At 41.6% G+C, this 18,335-nt stretch overlaps 1 protein-coding gene across 9 annotated transcripts in view; it reads left to right on the top strand.

Moving 5' to 3' along the window:
- The window catches only part of ccdc158 (coiled-coil domain containing 158), a 49,699-nt gene extending 31,364 nt beyond the window's left edge, over positions 1 to 18,335 (top strand). For 6 of the 9 annotated variants that reach the window (XM_062981235.1, XM_062981237.1, XM_008112150.3 and 3 more), the window contains 11 exons: positions 1,932 to 2,090; positions 2,536 to 2,628; positions 3,134 to 3,256; positions 4,084 to 4,247; positions 4,365 to 4,418; positions 5,085 to 5,144; positions 8,627 to 8,688; positions 14,694 to 14,903; positions 15,384 to 15,410; positions 16,412 to 16,513; positions 18,158 to 18,335. In XM_062981235.1, coding sequence (XP_062837305.1) covers positions 1,932 to 2,090; positions 2,536 to 2,628; positions 3,134 to 3,256; positions 4,084 to 4,247; positions 4,365 to 4,418; positions 5,085 to 5,144; positions 8,627 to 8,688; positions 14,694 to 14,903; positions 15,384 to 15,410; positions 16,412 to 16,513; positions 18,158 to 18,234 — 1,131 coding nt within the window. In that variant the 3' untranslated portion in view covers positions 18,235 to 18,335. Of the gene's footprint in view, positions 1 to 1,931; positions 2,091 to 2,535; positions 2,629 to 3,133; positions 3,257 to 4,083; positions 4,248 to 4,364; positions 4,419 to 5,084; positions 5,145 to 8,626; positions 8,689 to 14,693; positions 14,904 to 15,383; positions 15,411 to 16,411; positions 16,514 to 18,157 lie in introns of those variants that run through there. The other 3 variants (XM_062981236.1, XM_062981239.1, XR_010006349.1) reach the window with 3 other exon arrangements.

Genomic DNA, 18,335 nt, shown 5'->3' with positions numbered 1-18,335 from the left:
TCTAATGTTACACCATTCAGCTGTATTCCTGGCATTGCAGAGGGATTAGCTGGTGCCTGTTGGAAGGGCATTTTGGTTTTCTCGATTTTCAGTGAGAGGCCGAGCTTCTCGTATGCTTCTGTGAAGGTGTTGAGAGTGGCTTGTAGGTCTTCTTCTGAGTGTGCACAGACTACGTTGTCATCAGCATATTGGAGTTCTATAATAGATGTTGTGGTGACCTTGGTTTTGGCTTTCAGCCTGCTGAAGTTAAATAGCTTGCCATCTGTCCGATAGATGATTTCCTCTCCAGTAGGAAGCTTCCCATCAACAAGGTGAAGTATCATAGCAATGAAGATGGAAAATAAGGTAGGGCAATAACACATCACTTCTTGACACCTGATTCCACCTTAAATGGGTCAGTGCTTGAGGAAGCAAAGACCACCAGCATTGAAGCGACACTCCTACGTCATCAACTGCTGGACTGGCCACATTGTCCGAATGCCCGATCACCGTCTTCCAAAGCAGCTACTCTACTCCGAACTCAAGAACGGGAAACGTAATGTTGGTGGGCAGGAAAAGAGATTTAAAGATGGGCTTAAAGCCAACCTTAAAAACTGCAGCATAGACACTGAGAACTGGGAAGCCCTGGCCATTGAGTGCTCTAATTGGAGGTCAGCTGTGACCAGCAGTGCTGCGGAGTTCGAAGAGGCACGAATGGAGGGCTTAAGGGAGAAACGTGCCAAGAGGAAGGAGCGGCAAGCCAACCCTGACCAAGACCGCCTTCCACCTGGAAACCGATGTCCTCACTGCGGGAGAACATGCAGATCAAGAATAGGTCTCTTCAGCCATCTACGGATCCATCCCCCAAGATAGTGAAGATGGAGGACCATTATCCTCGAACTATGAGGGATCGCCGAAGGCTCACCTAAGGAAATTCTGAAATCCTCCAAACCCCCAAATTGTCCACATGAGTGGGCAATATAATTACACATTTTCTTTCCAATGGTTCAGTGTAAACTTTGTTTTTTTTTCACAATTATTTACAACTTTGTGGTTAAAAAAAACCATTTTCATACTATACATATAACGTGTATGTGAAACATAAATGAATTTTATGTTTAAACATGGAGATATCTCCATTATGTATATGCAAATGGTCTAAAATCCAAAACACTTCTGGTCCCAAGCCTTTTAGATAAGGGAGAATGATTCAGTTCAGATGTAAAACAAAATCAATACAGCTTTAAGGAAAATTTAGGGGGGTTTGTTTCTGTTTTTGGTTACCCTCAAGTGGTTGTGTCACTATACTAACGGATCTTAACAAGTTTTAAGAAGATTTGTTTTAATGAAACATAATTGAGCTTAATCATAGTTTTGATGTTCAGATATAACACTAAACTGATTAATATAAAACTGAAATGGAAATTGAATGTTCCAGTCTCTTCGTTGTGTTACAAAAGGAAGGCAAAACACTGAAGCCGAAGACATTCTCATAACATAAGCTAGAGTTTAATGTTATAAGTAAATCAATATTGGCACAGCACGTAGACCATGTGAAATATTGATGAAAGTATATTATTTAGGCTCATGAAAAGAAGTTTATATCAAAGCAAGTTATCAATGTTATGATCATCTTCATAAGGAAATCAGTGAGTTCCAAAATCATCTTTCTATAGACTTTAAAAAAATATTTTTTCTTAAGTATTTTTTTAAAATGTAGAACTGAGTTTGGACCGGATGTCATGTCCAGTTATAATACTGAATCTACCAAATATGTTTCAGTCACAATTTATTTATGCCATCTACCATAAAAGTGAGAGTCATGGGATCACAGTTGGATGGCATGTCATCAAATTATCATCTGATGTTAAGATTTTGAAATTAAAATTTAAGAATTAAAGTTCGTGAAAGATTCAAGGTTAGATTTATTTTGGTCTTTTCATCCAATTTAGGAGAAGCATTATCTGAAAGAGGAAAGAAATAAGCTGAGCCAGGAGCTTACGTGTATGGCAGCTTCAAACATCAAAATGGCAGAAGAGCTGGACATTCTAAAGTCACAGGATAAACGCTTGAAAGAAAAACTTGCAACCATGGAATCCGCACTGGATAAGGTATGTTTCCTCAGTTCATCTGTTAATTTCCACAATTGGCTCTACTATTAAACTGAGGGATATTTAGGGAGCAGATCAATGCAAATCTGTATTCTGGGTATCACTCAGCCAGAGTTAATTGAATTCACTGGAATTTTGAAGTGATCAACATTTACAAGGTCTTTGACCTTCTCTACCAAAGATTGCTGGTTTTTCACCCAACTACAAATCCCATACCACAGAGCCATGGCAACTAAAGTGGTGTCAAACTTCATTAATTCTGCAATGTAATACATCCTGAGGTTGCTAATAATCATAGCCTCAGATAATTACATTCCAAATTGATGAACAGATCTTACATTTTTCAAAACATTTCTATCCAACTATCATATTACTGACACAAGAGACTAATGACAATCCTTAGATTAAAATCCCATCACAATGCCTTTAACATTGTCCCCTACAGGCCTCTATGCAGTTTGCAGAATGTCAATGCATCATGCAACAGCAGGAACAGGAAGCTATGCGCTTCAAACTTCAGCATACTTTGGATGTAAAAGTACGTCTTCTGCTTCTGCTTCAATCATTTTCCTATTTCAGAATATTCTTGTGTTATCCTTCTATAGACTTTGTTCCCAAATATATCACAGGTACCTTGGACAGATTACACCACAACACTTTATCTCTAAGGCTAGATCTACATTGCCATATAATGCAGTTTGGAACTGTATTATAAGGTCATTGTATACCCAAATAATGCAGTTCAACTTAGGTACTTTTACTTCCAGTTTCTTACCAGTGAGAATAGTGCCTCGTGGAAAAAATTTGCAGAACTGTTCTTCCCTGTAACTACATCTTCCTTATTTATGCATAGATTCAACCATCTGAGCTTGTTGCAAGGCCCATATCCATGCCACAGTTTCTGTTAAACAGTCTGCAATTAATATTGGGCAACCTTTATAAAGTAGAAAGTTAGCTTTAACAAAGAAGGGCCTCAGCTTCATCCTCTTCTTTCTGTGGTGAGTTCTTTTGTGCTACATACTCATGAGGTCTCTCTTTCACAGGAGTTGCAGGGGCCAGGATACGCATTGCGCTCCTTATCAGCAAAGCAGCGGCATTCCACTTTGCCACACTCCCACCCGTCCAGCACCCCCACGTCCCAAGGCTTTGCAGGCCACATCTCACTGGTAAATATTTTCTAACACAGGCATGGGCAAACTTCGGCCTTCCAGTGTTTTGGGATTCCCACAATTCCTAACAGCCTGGAGGGTCGAAGTTTGCCCATGCCTCTTGTAACAATATCACTGTAAAGCTGCTGCCATGTTCATCTCACAGAGGTGGACACTGGCATAATTCTATTTTAATATTTATATGTTGTAGGTCTTACTTTGTTTTTTATGTCAAGAGCCAGTTTGAGTCTTGTTTAAGAAAGGAAGGCAGGGTATAAAACAACGCCGCCATCATCTCACTTGTTCAGTCGTCTCCGACTCTTCGTGACCTCATGGACCAGTCCACGCCAGAACTCCCTGTCGGCCATCAATAAAACAACAACAACAGTAATAATAATACAATTCGGCCACTTCTTTGTGATGAAGCCATTCCTGGCTATTAAAGGGCAAATTCCATAATAAGATAAAGTTTTGGTAGAGAAAAATCAGTGGGAAATATTTTAACTGATTGTGGCAACAACCCCAAAATATATACTATGTAAATTTACTTGTGCGTAGTCATCCCTGAATACAGGGGCCATCTTTGCCAGGCATCTAAGGCTTCGTAAGCTGTAGTCTTTGCCCTATAACACAGAATATGTCCTTCCTTGCTCCTCACACCCTATCTTGTTACTCAAACCCAGCTTGTTTAATCAATTTTCTCCATTTCAGAAAATATGAAATGAAACAGACCCTACTTTTAGAAGTTTTTCTCTTGAGAAAAATAAAAGTTCCCTTATTTGAGTGTATTTCATTCTACAAATAAATGTTTCCATGTTTCTTTTTCAATCTGTATTTCCATTTAGATAGACTCCCATTCTGTTTTGGCAAAGGAAAATCCATTACGAGATTTAAAGCAAGTTCTTCAAGAACTGCGGAGTACGGTTGAGGAAATGCCCTCTGCAAATCTGCCTAGAAGAGAAAGTGACAGTGATGCTGACTCCATCACAGAAGGCGCCATCAATATATTGTAAGGATGGTTTAAATAATAGGAGTATGCCTTCAGGGGAGAAAAACAGAAATGTATTTATATGTCGAAACATTTTAATGATTACCTCAAGTGCAAATTGCATTTTCCCCCATGCAGAGACGCTTCAAACAGAGAGTGCATTGGCAGAAGAATACATGAACTCTTCAGCAGGTAAGACAGCTCAGCTGTAGTGCTACAGATCCTCTGAAGATCCAAAGTATTGTGGGGCAGATAGAAAGAAGAGCAACAAGATGAATTTTTCACATTTCTAGTAAGATTTGAACATCTTTTATTTGGAATTCAAAGTACTCCAAAATTGTCCACATGGATGGCTGAGATAGTGACATCTTTGCTTTCGGATGGTTCAGTGCATCCAAACTTTGTCTCATGAGTATCATTATTTTAAATGTTGTATAAAATTACCTTAAGGCTGTGTGTATATAAAGTGTATATGAAACATACATGAATTCTGTGTTAGATCTCATCTCCAAGATAACTCATTATATGTGCTGATCATAATAATAAATAATAATAATAACAATAACAACATTTTTATTTGTTACTTGCCTCTCCTAACGGCTGGAGGAAGGGTACAACAGTCTATTTATTTTCTGCGTTTAAAGATGACCATCAACAGATTGTTCAATAAACTGAATAAAAATTTTTAATGATAGTAATAATAATGTAATAGTGTATTTGCGCAAAACCCCTGGTGAAAGAAAAATGGTGCTGTCTTTCCTGAGAACTTCTGACTTGCTTTTTTCTTTTTATATTTGCCCTGCCATGCTTATATGCATTTTCTTGGCCATTGCAATGATGGCCTTTCTCTCAACGCAGGGAGGCGGCCGTCAGAGACTTACCCACAGATGTTACCAGGGGGCAAGATGCTTTCAGTAGGTGAGAAACAATGTTTTGGGGTGTTATGTGGTTTCTGGTCTGTATGGCCATGTTCTAGCATCATTTCATAGAATCATAGAATCATAGAATAGTAGAGTTGGAAGAGACCTCAAGGGCCATCTAGTCCAACCCCCCGCTAAGAAGCAGGAAATCGCATTCAAAGCACCCCCGACAGATGGCCATCCAGCCTCTGCTTAAAAGCCTCCAAAGAAGGAGCCTCCACCACGGCCCGGGGGAGAGAGTTCCACTGCCGAACAGCCCTCACAGTGAGGAAGTTCTTCCTGATGTTCAGGTGGAATCTCCTTTCCTGTAGTTTGAAGCCATTGTTCCGTGTCCTAGTCTGCAGGGCAGCAGAAAATAAGCTTGCTCCCTCCTCCCTATGACTTCCCCTCACATATTTGTACATGGCTATCATGTCTCCTCTCAGCCTTCTCTTCTGCAGGCTAAACATGCCCAGCTCTTTAAGCCTCTCCTCATAGGGCTTGTTCTCCAGACCCTTAATCATTTTAGTTGCCCTCCTCTGGACGCTTTCCAGCTTGTCAGCATCTCCCTTCATCTGCGGTGCCCAAAACTGGACACAGTATTCCAGGTGTGGTCTGACCAAGGCAGAATAGAGGGGGAGCATGACTTCCCTGGATCTAGACGTTATTCCCCTATTGATGCAGGCCAAAATCCCATTGGCTTTTTTAGCTGCCGCATCACATTGTAGGCTCATGTTTAACTTGTTGTCCACGAGGACTCCAAGATCTTTTTCGCACACACTGCTGTCAAGCCAGGCGTCCCCCATTCTGTATCTTTGATTTCCATTTTTTCTGCCGAAGTGAAGTATCTTGCATTTGTCCCTGTTGAACTTCATTTTGTTAGTTTCGGCCCATCTCTCTAGTCTGTCAAGATCGTTTTGAATTCTGCTCCTGTCTTCTGGAGTGTTAGCTATCCCTCCGAGTTTGGTGTCATCTGCAAACTTGATGATCGTGCCTTCTAACCCTTCGTCTAAGTCGTTAATAAAGATGTTGAACAGAACCGGGCCCAGGACGGAGCCCTGCGGCACTCCACTTGTCACTTCTTTCCATGATGAAGACGACGCATTGGTGAGCACCCTTTGGGTTCGTTCGCTTAGCCAATTACAGATCCACCTAACCGTAGTTTTGTCTAGCCCACATTTTACTAGTTTGTTTGCCAGAAGGTCGTGGGGGACTTTGTCGAAGGCCTTATTGAAATCTAGATATGCTACATCCACGGCATTCCCTGTATCGACCCAACTCGTAACTCTATCGAAAAAAGAGATCAGATTAGTCTGGCATGACTTGTTTTTGGTAAATCCGTGTTGACTATTAGCAATGACCGCATTTGTTTCTAAGTGTTTGCAGACCACTTCCTTAATGATCTTTTCCAGAATCTTGCCTGGTATTGATGTGAGGCTGACCGGACGGTAATTGTTTGGGTCGTTCTTTTTTCCCTTCTTGAAGATAGGGACCACATTCGCCCTCCTCCAATCTGCTGGGACTTCTCCTGTTCTCCAAGAACTCTCGAAGATGATTGCCAGTGGTTCTGAAATAACTTCCGCTAGTTCCTTCAATACTCTTGGATGTAGCTGATCTGGCCCTGGGGACTTGAATTCGTTTAGAGTGGCCAGGTGTTCCTGGACAACTTGTTTCCTTATTTGGGGTTGGATTTCCCCCAATCCTTCGTCCATTCCATGTTGCTGAGGTTGAAGATGGCTTTCTTTTTGTGAGAAGACCGAGGCAAAGAAGGCATTAAGCAGTTCTGCCTTTTCCCTATCCCCTGTCACCATCACCCCATCTACTCCTTGCAGTGGCCCTATCGCCTCCTTTTTCTTCCTTTTTCTACCAACATAAGCAAAAAAACCTTTTTTGTTGTTTTTTATGTCCCTGGCAAGCCTGAGCTCATTTTGCGCTTTAGCCTTGCGAACCTTTTCCCTACAGGAGTTGGCTATACGTTTGAATTCTTCTTTGGTGATTTCTCCCCTTTTCCACTTCTTGTGCATGTCACTTTTGAGCTTTAGCTCAGTTAGAAGTTCTTTGGACATCCATTCTGGCTTCTTTGCACTTGTCTTATTTTTCTTCTTTGTTGGCACTGTTTGCATTTGCGCCTTGAGTATTTCACTTTTGAAAAACTCCCATCCATCCTTAACTCCCTTGTTTTTTAATATCGGCGTCCATGGAATGCCGCTCAGTAATTCCTTCATTTTTTGGAAGTCAGCTCTCTTAAAGTCCAGAATGCGTGTTTGACTTGTCTTAGTTTCAGCATTCCTTTGTATTGCAAACTGCAGGAGCACATGGTCACTTGCCCCTAAGGATCCAACCACTTCAACTGTATTGATCAGGTCTTCCACATTTGTTAAGATTAGATCAAGAGTTGCTGATGCCCTTGTTGCCTCTTCTACCTTCTGGACCATAAAATTATCTGCATTTTCCCCTGACATTTCGCCTGCATCGGTTGCTGATATCTTCAGGGGGATCTGAAGGCAGTAAATGTCTTTGATCTGACTCTCCTGGCATTACACATTTGTCACTATTATTTAGAGGCTTGTTTTTCCACAAGGAGTAAATACTTTGAGCCAGCTAGAGCAACAGTAGCTCTCCTTATCTTGCTTGACGTTTCCCTTTGCAGTGCTATGTTTTAGATTTTAGGAAGGGCAACTTAATCTTCATCTGTGTCTATCTTGACAAAGACTAAATGAATTCTCAAGTTACTGGGTCATGAACCAATAGTTGCAAGTATCAGTTGCACTTGTAAGTGAATCTAGAGGCCTATGTATTCTATTGTAGCATCTTAATTTGAAATAGATGATCAACAACAGCATGAACAGCAACCCAGTGATTCCGGCCATGAAAGCCTTTGACAACACAGTGGTGATGGTGATGATACGGTATATGAGAAGACATATGTTGGATATTATAGATTTCATCAGCTCTTTCCAGAATATTCCTTACTCGCTTAGGGTCTAGACTTTATATCTTCTATAGAGTCCATCCTGAGAAAGTGGTATTTGGTATAATATATATTTAATGCCACAATTTATGTATTCATCTGTAGAATTAATGCAGTTTGACATGGCTTTTAATGGCCATAGCTCAATGCTATGGAGTCACGAGAGTCTGCCAAATAGTACTAGAGCCTCAACAAACTATAACTCCCAGGATTCCATTGCATGGTGTCTTGGCAGTTCAAATAGTGTCCAGCTGCATTACATGTACAGTATAGATTTAGCTTTGGCCTTTTAACATGTCCCAAAGCTATTTACTTGAATATTACCTTTTTTTCTTTCTGTTATTAGAAGCCACGCATGAAATAAAATCCTTTGCATTTCAATAAATACCTTGTTTTTATGCATGGACTGAATGCACAATCACTGGGTTACAAAGTAGTTCTTTTATAATATGAAGGACATTAAAGTTTGGGTATTCTCCTTGGCTGCTGAATAGTAGATACTATAGCAGCTTTACCTTTTTTTTGCACAGGGAGCCTTCAACTTTACATACTGCAGACCTTGAAGATCCAACTCTCTCTCTTCCCTCCAGCAGTAAGTTTCTACTGGTTGCACTAAACAGTGTTTGATCGAATGGCAGCATGAATTAAATTTGGGTCTTGAAATCAATGGCCTGGATTCCACTGCTTTTCCCTGAACCAATAACCCTATAGAATCATAGAATCATAGAATAGTAGAGTTGGAAGAGACCTCATGGGCCATCTAGTCCAACCCCCCGCTAAGAAGCAGGAAATCGCATTCAAAGCACCCCCGACAGATGGCCATCCAGCCTCTGCTTAAAAGCCTCCAAAGAAGGAGCCTCCACCACAGTCCGGGGGAGAGAGTTCCACTGCCGAACAGCCCTCACAGTGAGGAAGTTCTTCCTGATGTTCAGGTGGAATCTCCTTTCCTGTAGTTTGAAGCCATTGTTCCGTGTCCTAGTCTGCAGGGCAGCAGAAAATAAGCTTGCTCCCTCTTCCCTATGACTTCCCCTCACATATTTGTACATGGCTATCATGTCTCCTCTCAGCCTTCTCTTCTGCAGGCTAAACATGCCCAGCTCTTTAAGCCTCTCCTCATAGGGCTTGTTCTCCAGACCCTTAATCATTTTAGTCGCCCTTCTCTGGACGCTTTCCAGCTTGTCAGCATCTCCCTTCATCTGCGGTGCCCAAAATTGGACACAGTATTCCAGGTGTGGTCTGACCAAGGCAGAATAGAGGGGGAGCATGACTTCCCTGGATCTAGACGTTATTCCCCTATTGATGCAGGCCAAAATCCCATTGGCTTTTTTAGCTGCCGCATCACATTGTAGGCTCATATTTAACTTGTTGTCCACGAAGACTCCAAGATCTTTTTCGCACACACTGCTGTCAAGCCAGGCGTCCCCCATTCTGTATCTTTGATTTCCATTTTTTCTGCCGAAGTGAAGTATCTTGCATTTGTCCCTGTTGAACTTCATTTTGTTAGTTTTGGCCCATCTCTCTAGTCTGTCAAGATCGTTTTGAATTCTGCTCCTGTCTTCTGGAGTGTTAGCTATCCCTCCGAGTTTGGTGTCATCTGCAAACTTGATGATCGTGCCTTCTAACCCTTCGTCTAAGTCGTTAATAAAGATGTTGAACAGAACCGGGCCCAGGACGGAGCCCTGCGGCACTCCACTTGTCACTTCTTTCCATGATGAAGACGACGCATTGGTGAGCACCCTTTGGGTTCGTTCGCTTAGCCAATTACAGATACATCTAACCGTAGTTTTGTCTAGCCCACATTTTACTAGTTTGTTTGCCAGAAGGTCGTGGGGGACTTTGTCGAAGGCCTTACTGAAATCTAGATACGGCATTCCCTGTATCGACCCAACTCGTAACTCTATCGAAAAAAGAGATCAGATTAGTCTGGCATGGCTTGTTTTTGGTAAATCCGTGTTGACTATTAGCAATGACCGCATTTGTTTCTAAGTGTTTGCAGACCACTTCCTTAATGATCTTTTCCAGAATCTTGCCTGGTATTGATGTGAGGCTGACCGGACGGTAATTGTTTGGGTCGTTCTTTTTTCCCTTCTTGAAGATAGGGACCACATTCACCCTCCTCCAATCTGCTGGGACTTCTCCTGTTCTCCAAGAACTCTCGAAGATGATTGCCAGTGGTTCTGAAATAACTTCCGCTAGTTCCTTCAATACTCTTGGATGTAGCTGATCTGGCCCTGGCGACTTGAATTCGTTTAGAGTGGCCAGGTGTTCCTGGACAACTTGTTTCCCTATTTGGGGTTGGATTTCCCCCAATCCTTCGTCCATTCCATGTTGCTGAGGTTGAAGATGGCTTTCTTTTTGTGAGAAGACCGAGGCAAAGAAGGCATTAAGCAGTTCTGCCTTTTCCCTATCCCCTGTCACCATCACCCCATCTTCTCCTTGCAGTGGCCCTATCGCCTCCTTTTTCTTCCTTTTTCTACCAACGTAAGCAAAAAAACCTTTTTTGTTGTTTTTTATGTCCCTGGCAAGCCTGAGCTCATTTTGCGCTTTAGCCTTGCGAACCTTTTCCCTACAGGTGTTGGCTATACGTTTGAATTCTTCTTTGGTGATTTCTCCCCTTTTCCACTTCTTGTGCATGTCACTTTTGAGCTTTAGCTCAGTTAGAAGTTCTTTGGACATCCATTCTGGCTTCTTTGCACTTGTCTTATTTTTCTTCTTTGTTGGCACTGTTTGCATTTGCGCCTTGAGTATTTCACTTTTGAAAAACTCCCATCCATCCTTAACTCCCTTGTTTTTTAATATCGGTGTCCATGGAATGCCGCTCAGTAATTCCTTCATTTTTTGGAAGTCAGCTCTCTTAAAGTCCAGAATGCGTGTTTGACTTGTCTTAGTTTCAGCATTCCTTTGTATTGCAAACTGCAGGAGCACATGGTCACTTGCCCCTAAGGATCCAACCACTTCAACTGTATTGATCAGGTCTTCCACATTTGTTAAGATTAGATCAAGAGTTGCTGATCCCCTTGTTGCCTCTTCTACCTTCTGGACCATAAAATTATCTGCAAGGCAAGTGAGGAATTTGTTGGACTTTGTACTCTTGGCTGAGTTTGTTTTCTAGCAGATATCGGGATAATTGAAATCGCCCATGACTACTATATCTCTTCTTTGTGCCTGTTTGGTCAGCTGTTGACAGAAGGCTTCATCAAGTCCTTCATCCTGACTCGGAGGTCTGTAGTAGACACCCACGACAAGATCTTTTTGAGTCCCGGTTCCCTTGATTCTTATCCAGATGCTTTCAATCTGGTTTCCCGGATTACAGTCTTGCATTTCTTCTGCAACGTAACTGTTTTTGACATATAAAGCTACTCCCCCTCCTCTCCCCTTTGTTCTATTTCTGTGAAAGAGGTTATAGCCCTCAATGGTTAAATTCCAGTGATGGGAGTCATCCCACCAGGTTTCAGTGATGCCTATGACATCGTATGTGTGGTGCTGTGCTAGGAATTGGAGTTCGTCTTGCTTATTTCCCATGCTCTGAGCATTAGTGTAAAGACATGTAAGCCCCTGTGACCTCCCCTCGAACTGTTTATTTGGGATTATTGTGCTCTCTGTACTTGGTCCTTGCTGTGTTTGTGCAGCCCTCCGTTTAGCCTTTCGGCGGTTCCCTGTGGTCGTGGGTAATATAGTGTTCGCCAGGCTGTTGTTCCCCTCCCCCAGTGGATTTAGTTTAAAGTGCGCCTGATGAGGTTTGTGAGTCTGTGTGCAAAAAGATGTTTTCCTACTTGTGTGAGATGCACCCCATCTCTTGCCAGTAGTCCATCCTCTTGGAAGAGTAGACCATGGTCAAGGAAGCCAAAATGCTCCTCTTGACACCATTTTCTGAGCCAGTTATTGACCTGTACTATTTTTCCGGCCCTTGTAGAGCCATGTCCTACAACGGGGAGGAGGGATGAAAAGATCACATGTACATTATACAGTTTTAGCTTTGTTCCCAGAGCTCGAAAATCATTTGTGATCTTTTGAAAAGTATGCCTAGCAGTGTCATTGGTACCTACATGAATCAACATAAGGTGGGGAGGGTGATGGGGCTTTAGGAGCCTGCTGAGCCTCTGAGTGATATGGTGTATTTTTGCCCCCGGGAGGCAGCATGTTTCTCGAGCCATCCCATCCAGTCTGGAAATGATGGCTTCCGTTCCTCTAAGGAGGGAGTCACTTACTACCAAGACCTGTTTCCTTTGAGGATTGACAGGGTCCCTTTTGTGCAAGACAGTGTGTATGTCCCCTGAAGAGTGTTCCTGTTGAAGTGAATCATGTAGGTGTAAAGTGTTGTCCTCCTCCTCAACATCCCCAGTGCATTCATCAATGACAATCCATTGAGATACATCCGAGAGCCCATTACTCTCCCAAGGATGTTCCTGTTGCTCCTGGTCTATGATTGGGGATGGAGCATTTGCATGATTACATAAGTGTGACTGTGGTGATGCACTGTCCCTGTCAGGGCTATCCCCTGCGCATTGATCCAGGATGGTCCACTGAGTGGTATCTAAGAAACTGTGGTCCTCCACAAGATGTGTTTCCTGATTGTATGTTAATGATGTAAGAATTTCAAATCTGTTGTGTAAATGCAGCTGAGCAGAGGAGTTCTGCGGAGGCTGCCTGGTCCTGCGTCTCCTTCTATGGGTGACCTCCTTCCAAGCCTGAGGGTTGTCTACCTTTGAGTTGATCTCCCCATAAGGTTCCTGATCATGGTCTTGGTGATGTTGGTGTGATGCAGGCTGCTGATCTACAGCAGCGTGTTGTGCAGTGTCCAAAAAGAGCTCGAGTGCCTGAATGTCCTTAAGGGTCTTAATACGGTGCTCGAGCTGTTGGATCCTCTGCTCCATCAGAGTCATCTGTTTGCATTTGGAGCAGATGTAGTTGTCTAGTTTTTGTGTGAAAAAGCGGAACATGCCACAGCTGGTGCATGTGATGGGAATGTTTTGCTTTTGTTGCATCTCTTGGTGAGCGTGGTGGCCAAGTGGGATCTTTGTACAGTTAAGTAATATGCACGCACTTTATGTGCAGACTGCAACAAACCACCTCTTTGTGTATTTGTTTATGTTGCTTAGTTTCCTGTATGTACTGCAAAGGATAGTTAGTAAAGGTGCCCTTCTGGGATCAGGCTCTGGCAGAAACTCACACTGGCAAATAAAGCTTTCCCAGAAACTCAATTAACAGGGGACAATGCCTGCTGTCAATCAACTTAAGTACCTGGCTCTCTTTCAACACAACAGTCACACAACAGTTAGACTTTGACCACAGGAGCCAAGCCCACACTCAGTTTAAAATCTTAGCCAAATCTTAGCCAAATCCTACCTGAAGCCAGGGAGCAAAAATGTCCTCTTGCTGCCTCTGCTTCTGCGAGAACCAACTATATTCTCATACACCCCAAAAATCTGCTCCAAAAATCTACAACAGTTTTATGTTAAGACTTATGTGAAGGGTTGTCTTGTTGTACATATATATGTTAAGAACTGTTTACCTCAATTCAACACTGCTACAGCTATTTTGATTGTTATTAAGTCAACAATAAGACTTTATCTGGTTTTGATTTCTATTTGACAGAACTCACACTGAAACTATAAATAGGAATAGTTTTTCCATAATACCTTTGTAAGTGTTGCTGAGTGTATTCCTTTATGTTAAGAACCATACTAATGTAGTTAAAGTGAATACAGGTAGTGGATACCTAAAGTAAAGTATTCATTGTAATATATACTATTAGTAAACGTAAGAGATTCTAGAGGGCTATGATCTACCACTGTTTCTAATCAAATCCAATTTAGATTGATGTTAATAAGATACCATAATCCCCTTCTTTGGCAGCTTGTATAACAAGTGCCACTAAAAGTTGTTTATATAGAAGATAATATTACATTACTAACATAGTACTCACACATTACATACCATACTTTCCTTTTTACATTTCACCGTAGATTATAGACATCTGCGTTTTTAGTTAAAAACTAAAGAGCGCCAACCAGTTATAGTTGATTCTCTGTATCCACGAATTCTCCATTTATGGATTCAATGTCTCTGAAGGCAACTATAAGGCTGATGTGGCTTTCTGTGAAAATGCTTTCGGTGTAAGGGATCATGGAACTTGTAATCCAAAGAATCTAAAGGATCAAATATTATATCATTCAGTGGTTTAATAACCAGGGGACAATCCTGGCAGGAGAAAACATGACTGAGACTGCAGTAAGATAAGCCAGCAGTTGAAAATACAGAGTGAAAAGGGACCAAATGTCAGATACTTTCAGTTGAGTTCACAGCAGGGATCGCAGTTTTGCTTCTCTTTATGATAATAGCCAAAAGGAATTACCAATTATTCGAAAGGAATGTTATCCTGAAGGCCAGTCCAAATCCTGGAAATTGAAGTCTGCTGATAATTTTGTGTTAGTGATCCCCCCCATCCCTCCAAAAGTCCCTAATTTCCTGGGAAAGTGGGAATCACCATTAATGTTCATAGCTAAGTCCTCCTATTTTTCAAAGCTGTGTTAAAGATTTTTATGCAGCTCATTGAACTACTATTTTAATTGTGTGTGGTGTCTTTCCTGTATTTAGCTACTCAAACAATCTTCAGTTCCACTCCTCGTTACACCTCTTCAAAGAAACTGTCCCCAGAGGAGAGGTGCAAAGCTAGGTCTCCTGTTTACTCCTTGCTCACTGCACCGCTGGATGACCTCAAGGCTTCTTCCGCAGCATCTTTGGAACGTCGATCCACCCTGAAGAAGAGCAACTCCCCTGAAGCCTCAGCCTCATTTGCCAGTAAAAGTAAGTGAGAAGCAGGAATGAGAGGATTACAAAATATTTGGTAGGAAATGGTATAAATGGTAGGAAAAAGCCTGGATGAAAAAAATAATAACCCTGGTCCAATGAGAATCTTCACAGTTCAGGACTACTGCTTCCAAAATCAAAGGGTGCAGCATGTTCTGCTGTCTGAATAAGGGGCTTCATCACACTAGAGTTTGGATCCACTTTGAATCCACTTTAGGGAGGGGCCTTTAAACAGTTCAGCCAGACAGGTCCTGGACCTCACCAAACTGCAAACCCCAGAATTCTGCAGGAGACAAAAACAGAATTTAAAGTGGATAAATGCTCAAGTGTTATGAGGCTGTAAGAATTGGATGTAATAATGCATATAATAATTGCCACAGAGAAATGAAGTAGCTATAAACACATTTGTATGTGTTTGTTATTTTGACTGTCAGAAAGGTATAATGCTAATTGGTTTGTGATTTTTTTTCCTCCAAGCAAATAGTGCCTTTAGCAGTGGTTCTTGTAAGTATGATTTTATTTCTTTAAATACTTTTCATTTTATTTGTTTTGAAACATAAAACTAATTTGAATTTACAGATCCGTTCTTACTGCTGAATTCCAGTCTAGTAAACAGTCACCCTGGATCTTGAAATAAAGGGGGAAAGTGCTGGGTAATGTCAAAAGTGTGTATGTATGGGGAGCATTTAAAATGTAAAGCGGTAGCAGCAGCTACAGTTTAGCAGGTCAAAAGCTTATTAATTGTAGCAGTACAGTGAATAAGCTTCAACAATACTGGAGCAGAGTTAAACCTTAAAAATTTCAAAAGACATTTCTATATAGGGAAGTTAGGGCCTAGTTATCAGACTAGCTATGTCTCTGAAGATATCTCTAGTGTAATGAGGCTATTAGAATCACAAGAGTTGGAAGAGACCAGAAGAGCCCTCCAATCCCCTGCCACTCTGGAATATAGTCAAACACTCCCAATAAATAACCATTTACCCTCTATTTGTAAATCTCCAAAAAAGGAGATTCTGCCATAGTACTAGGCAGCGTATTCCAGTGTATTGTTGAACACCTCTTACTGCTATGAGAAGAGGTTTTGCACCGTCAAGAATCACATGAGCTCTGAGGCTTGTGGAAACCTACTCTGTGCAACAAACTTGAAACCTTGAGATTACTTTTATGGTGGGAAAGAGCAAGACTAAAACTTACCCTTTCTCTTCCAACCACAGTGTAGGTTGCCCTTATAGGACATTGCCAGAAGCAAAATGTGACATGTTTATTGATATCTGGAGGGCAAACATTCACTATTTCTGGCTTATAGCCTCCCTGAAAGTTGGGCAAGCACAATTATTTAATTTTTGTAGCTGAGAGTCAATAAAATGTGCTTTCCCCTCATTTCCGATGTGAAGGCCACTCAGTTTTGATCCCGCTACATTTTTGCAAATCAGTTTTAGGAAGAAAACGCACCTTGTAGCAGAATCAGAGTATGGATGATGACAGTTTACTTATTATGTCCATAGCCATACAGACAGGGGAATCCAATGGAAAGGCATGCAGGAAGCTACAGAACAAGATGGAGAATCTGCAAAACCTTGTGGAATCGTTGCAGTTGAAAAACCAAGGTATGGAAATATGCACTGTGGGAAGGTTTAGGTAGCTTAAATGTCTGGAGTATTATATTATTGACCTTATTACATGTTGCTCTCCCTTTTTATTCAGAGTTACACCTTAGACCAGGATTGAGAGTTGTCGGGATCAATGGAATAGAGTTGCTTGGATGCTCTTGAGCCATTCCCTTGATAAGCAAAGCTATCTTCCCACATTTCTTTCCTTTAAAAGCAGGTGGTGGCAACTTTCAGCTCTATCACACTTCACTGTAATAGTGTTACTATTCCACTTTAACAGCAGTGGAAACATTTTGTGGAATTCTGGAATTTCGAGTCCTCTGGCTGAGGTTTCCAAAGGCTTCTTTCTAAACTGCAAGTTCCAGAATGCCATATGATGTTGCCATGGCCATTAAAATGTGATGGTAGCACTAGTAAGAGTGTAGTGTAATAATAGCCAATCGTTTCCAAGGACACTAGTTTGCCCATAGATACATCCCTCTGCACCTGAAAAGTGCCTTGCTCATACCTGCAATTTTAAAATGTGTTTCAACGGGGTTTTTTTTTAAAAAAAATTACATAGCTGGAACTGTTTCAAAACGAAGCAATAGCCATCACATCTCTATCGGTGGTTGTTCTTGAAACGTGATGGCAACAGACAGCTGGAGACCAGCACTCCAACTCACCTCTGCAAAAGGAAGGAAGGGGCAAAATTCAGTGCCACTGCCTAGTAATGGGGTGGGGAATTAAGAGATAGCTGTGGGGTGTGGTGGATGAGAAGATACAATGAGAGTGGAGTAGAAAAGGCTGGGCACCAATCTAAATTACGGAGAGGAAGCAGATAAATGGCCCCAAAGTGAGGAAAACGCCAAAAAGCAAAAAGATTGATTAGATTATGGACAAGCTGGAACAGGTATGTGGGGTATGCATGTGCGTTTGGAGATGGATAATGCTCTAAAGAGAGAAATATGATCAAATAGGGATGGGGATGGGTCATGAAGCAGGAGAGAGATAGAAAAGGAACAAGATACAAAAGTCTGAATGTGAGTCTCAACAATAAGACAGAACTGTGCTTTCGAATGATTTTGTTTGGGAGACTCTAATGCTACCTCTGCTCTATTCAAGTAATAAAAGAAAATATCATTTTGTGGGAACTAAGATGTTGTTTGTTCTGACTAATGGCAACCGTAAGGTGACTCTTCCACTGGGTTTTATTGGCAAGTTGTGTTCAGAGGGGAATCGTCTTTGCCTTCTTCTGAGGCTGATAGGATATGACTTATCCAAAGGTTTCCTGGTTGAACAGGGATTCAAACCCTGGTCTGAAGCATGGCAGTCCAGTGCTCAAACCACTGCACGATGCAGCAGAATCCTAGATCTGGGGAAAGGCATGAGGTGTAAATAGATTATAGAACTGTGTGATGTGCCTTTTCCACTTAAAGCAAATACCCGCAAGAACAACCGTTTCCACCTCAAATATTTCAGGTAGTCCCCTCTTTGGAGACTCTGCTGTGCATGAATGCATGCATCCCATAGAATTTTGTTGCTTTCGTCTTGCCCCAAGAAAATAGTGCAATTGTGATGGCGGTGTAGTATTAATAACCTTTTGCACAGGAATTATTTCATGTGTGGTATCAATGACATTTCTCCTAATGGTACTTCCAGCAATGTCTTCAATGATCAGATGCCAGGAAAAGAAGATTGAGAAAGCAAAGGAAAAGGAAAAGAAGCTGTCCAAATGAAATGCAGTATGGTTTTCAGTGTATCTCCGTTGCACTCTTTTAAATGGACTGTTGACTGCCCGCTGCTTCTTTTAATAATAAAAGCTGACATAGTTTTGTAA

This window comes from Anolis carolinensis, chromosome 5 (genome assembly GCF_035594765.1).
Source record: "Anolis carolinensis isolate JA03-04 chromosome 5, rAnoCar3.1.pri, whole genome shotgun sequence".
NCBI classification, from domain to species: Eukaryota; Metazoa; Chordata; class Lepidosauria; order Squamata; family Dactyloidae; genus Anolis; species Anolis carolinensis.
The sequence above is the reverse complement of the archived record's forward strand: the minus strand, read 5'-3'. Positions and strand labels throughout refer to the sequence as shown.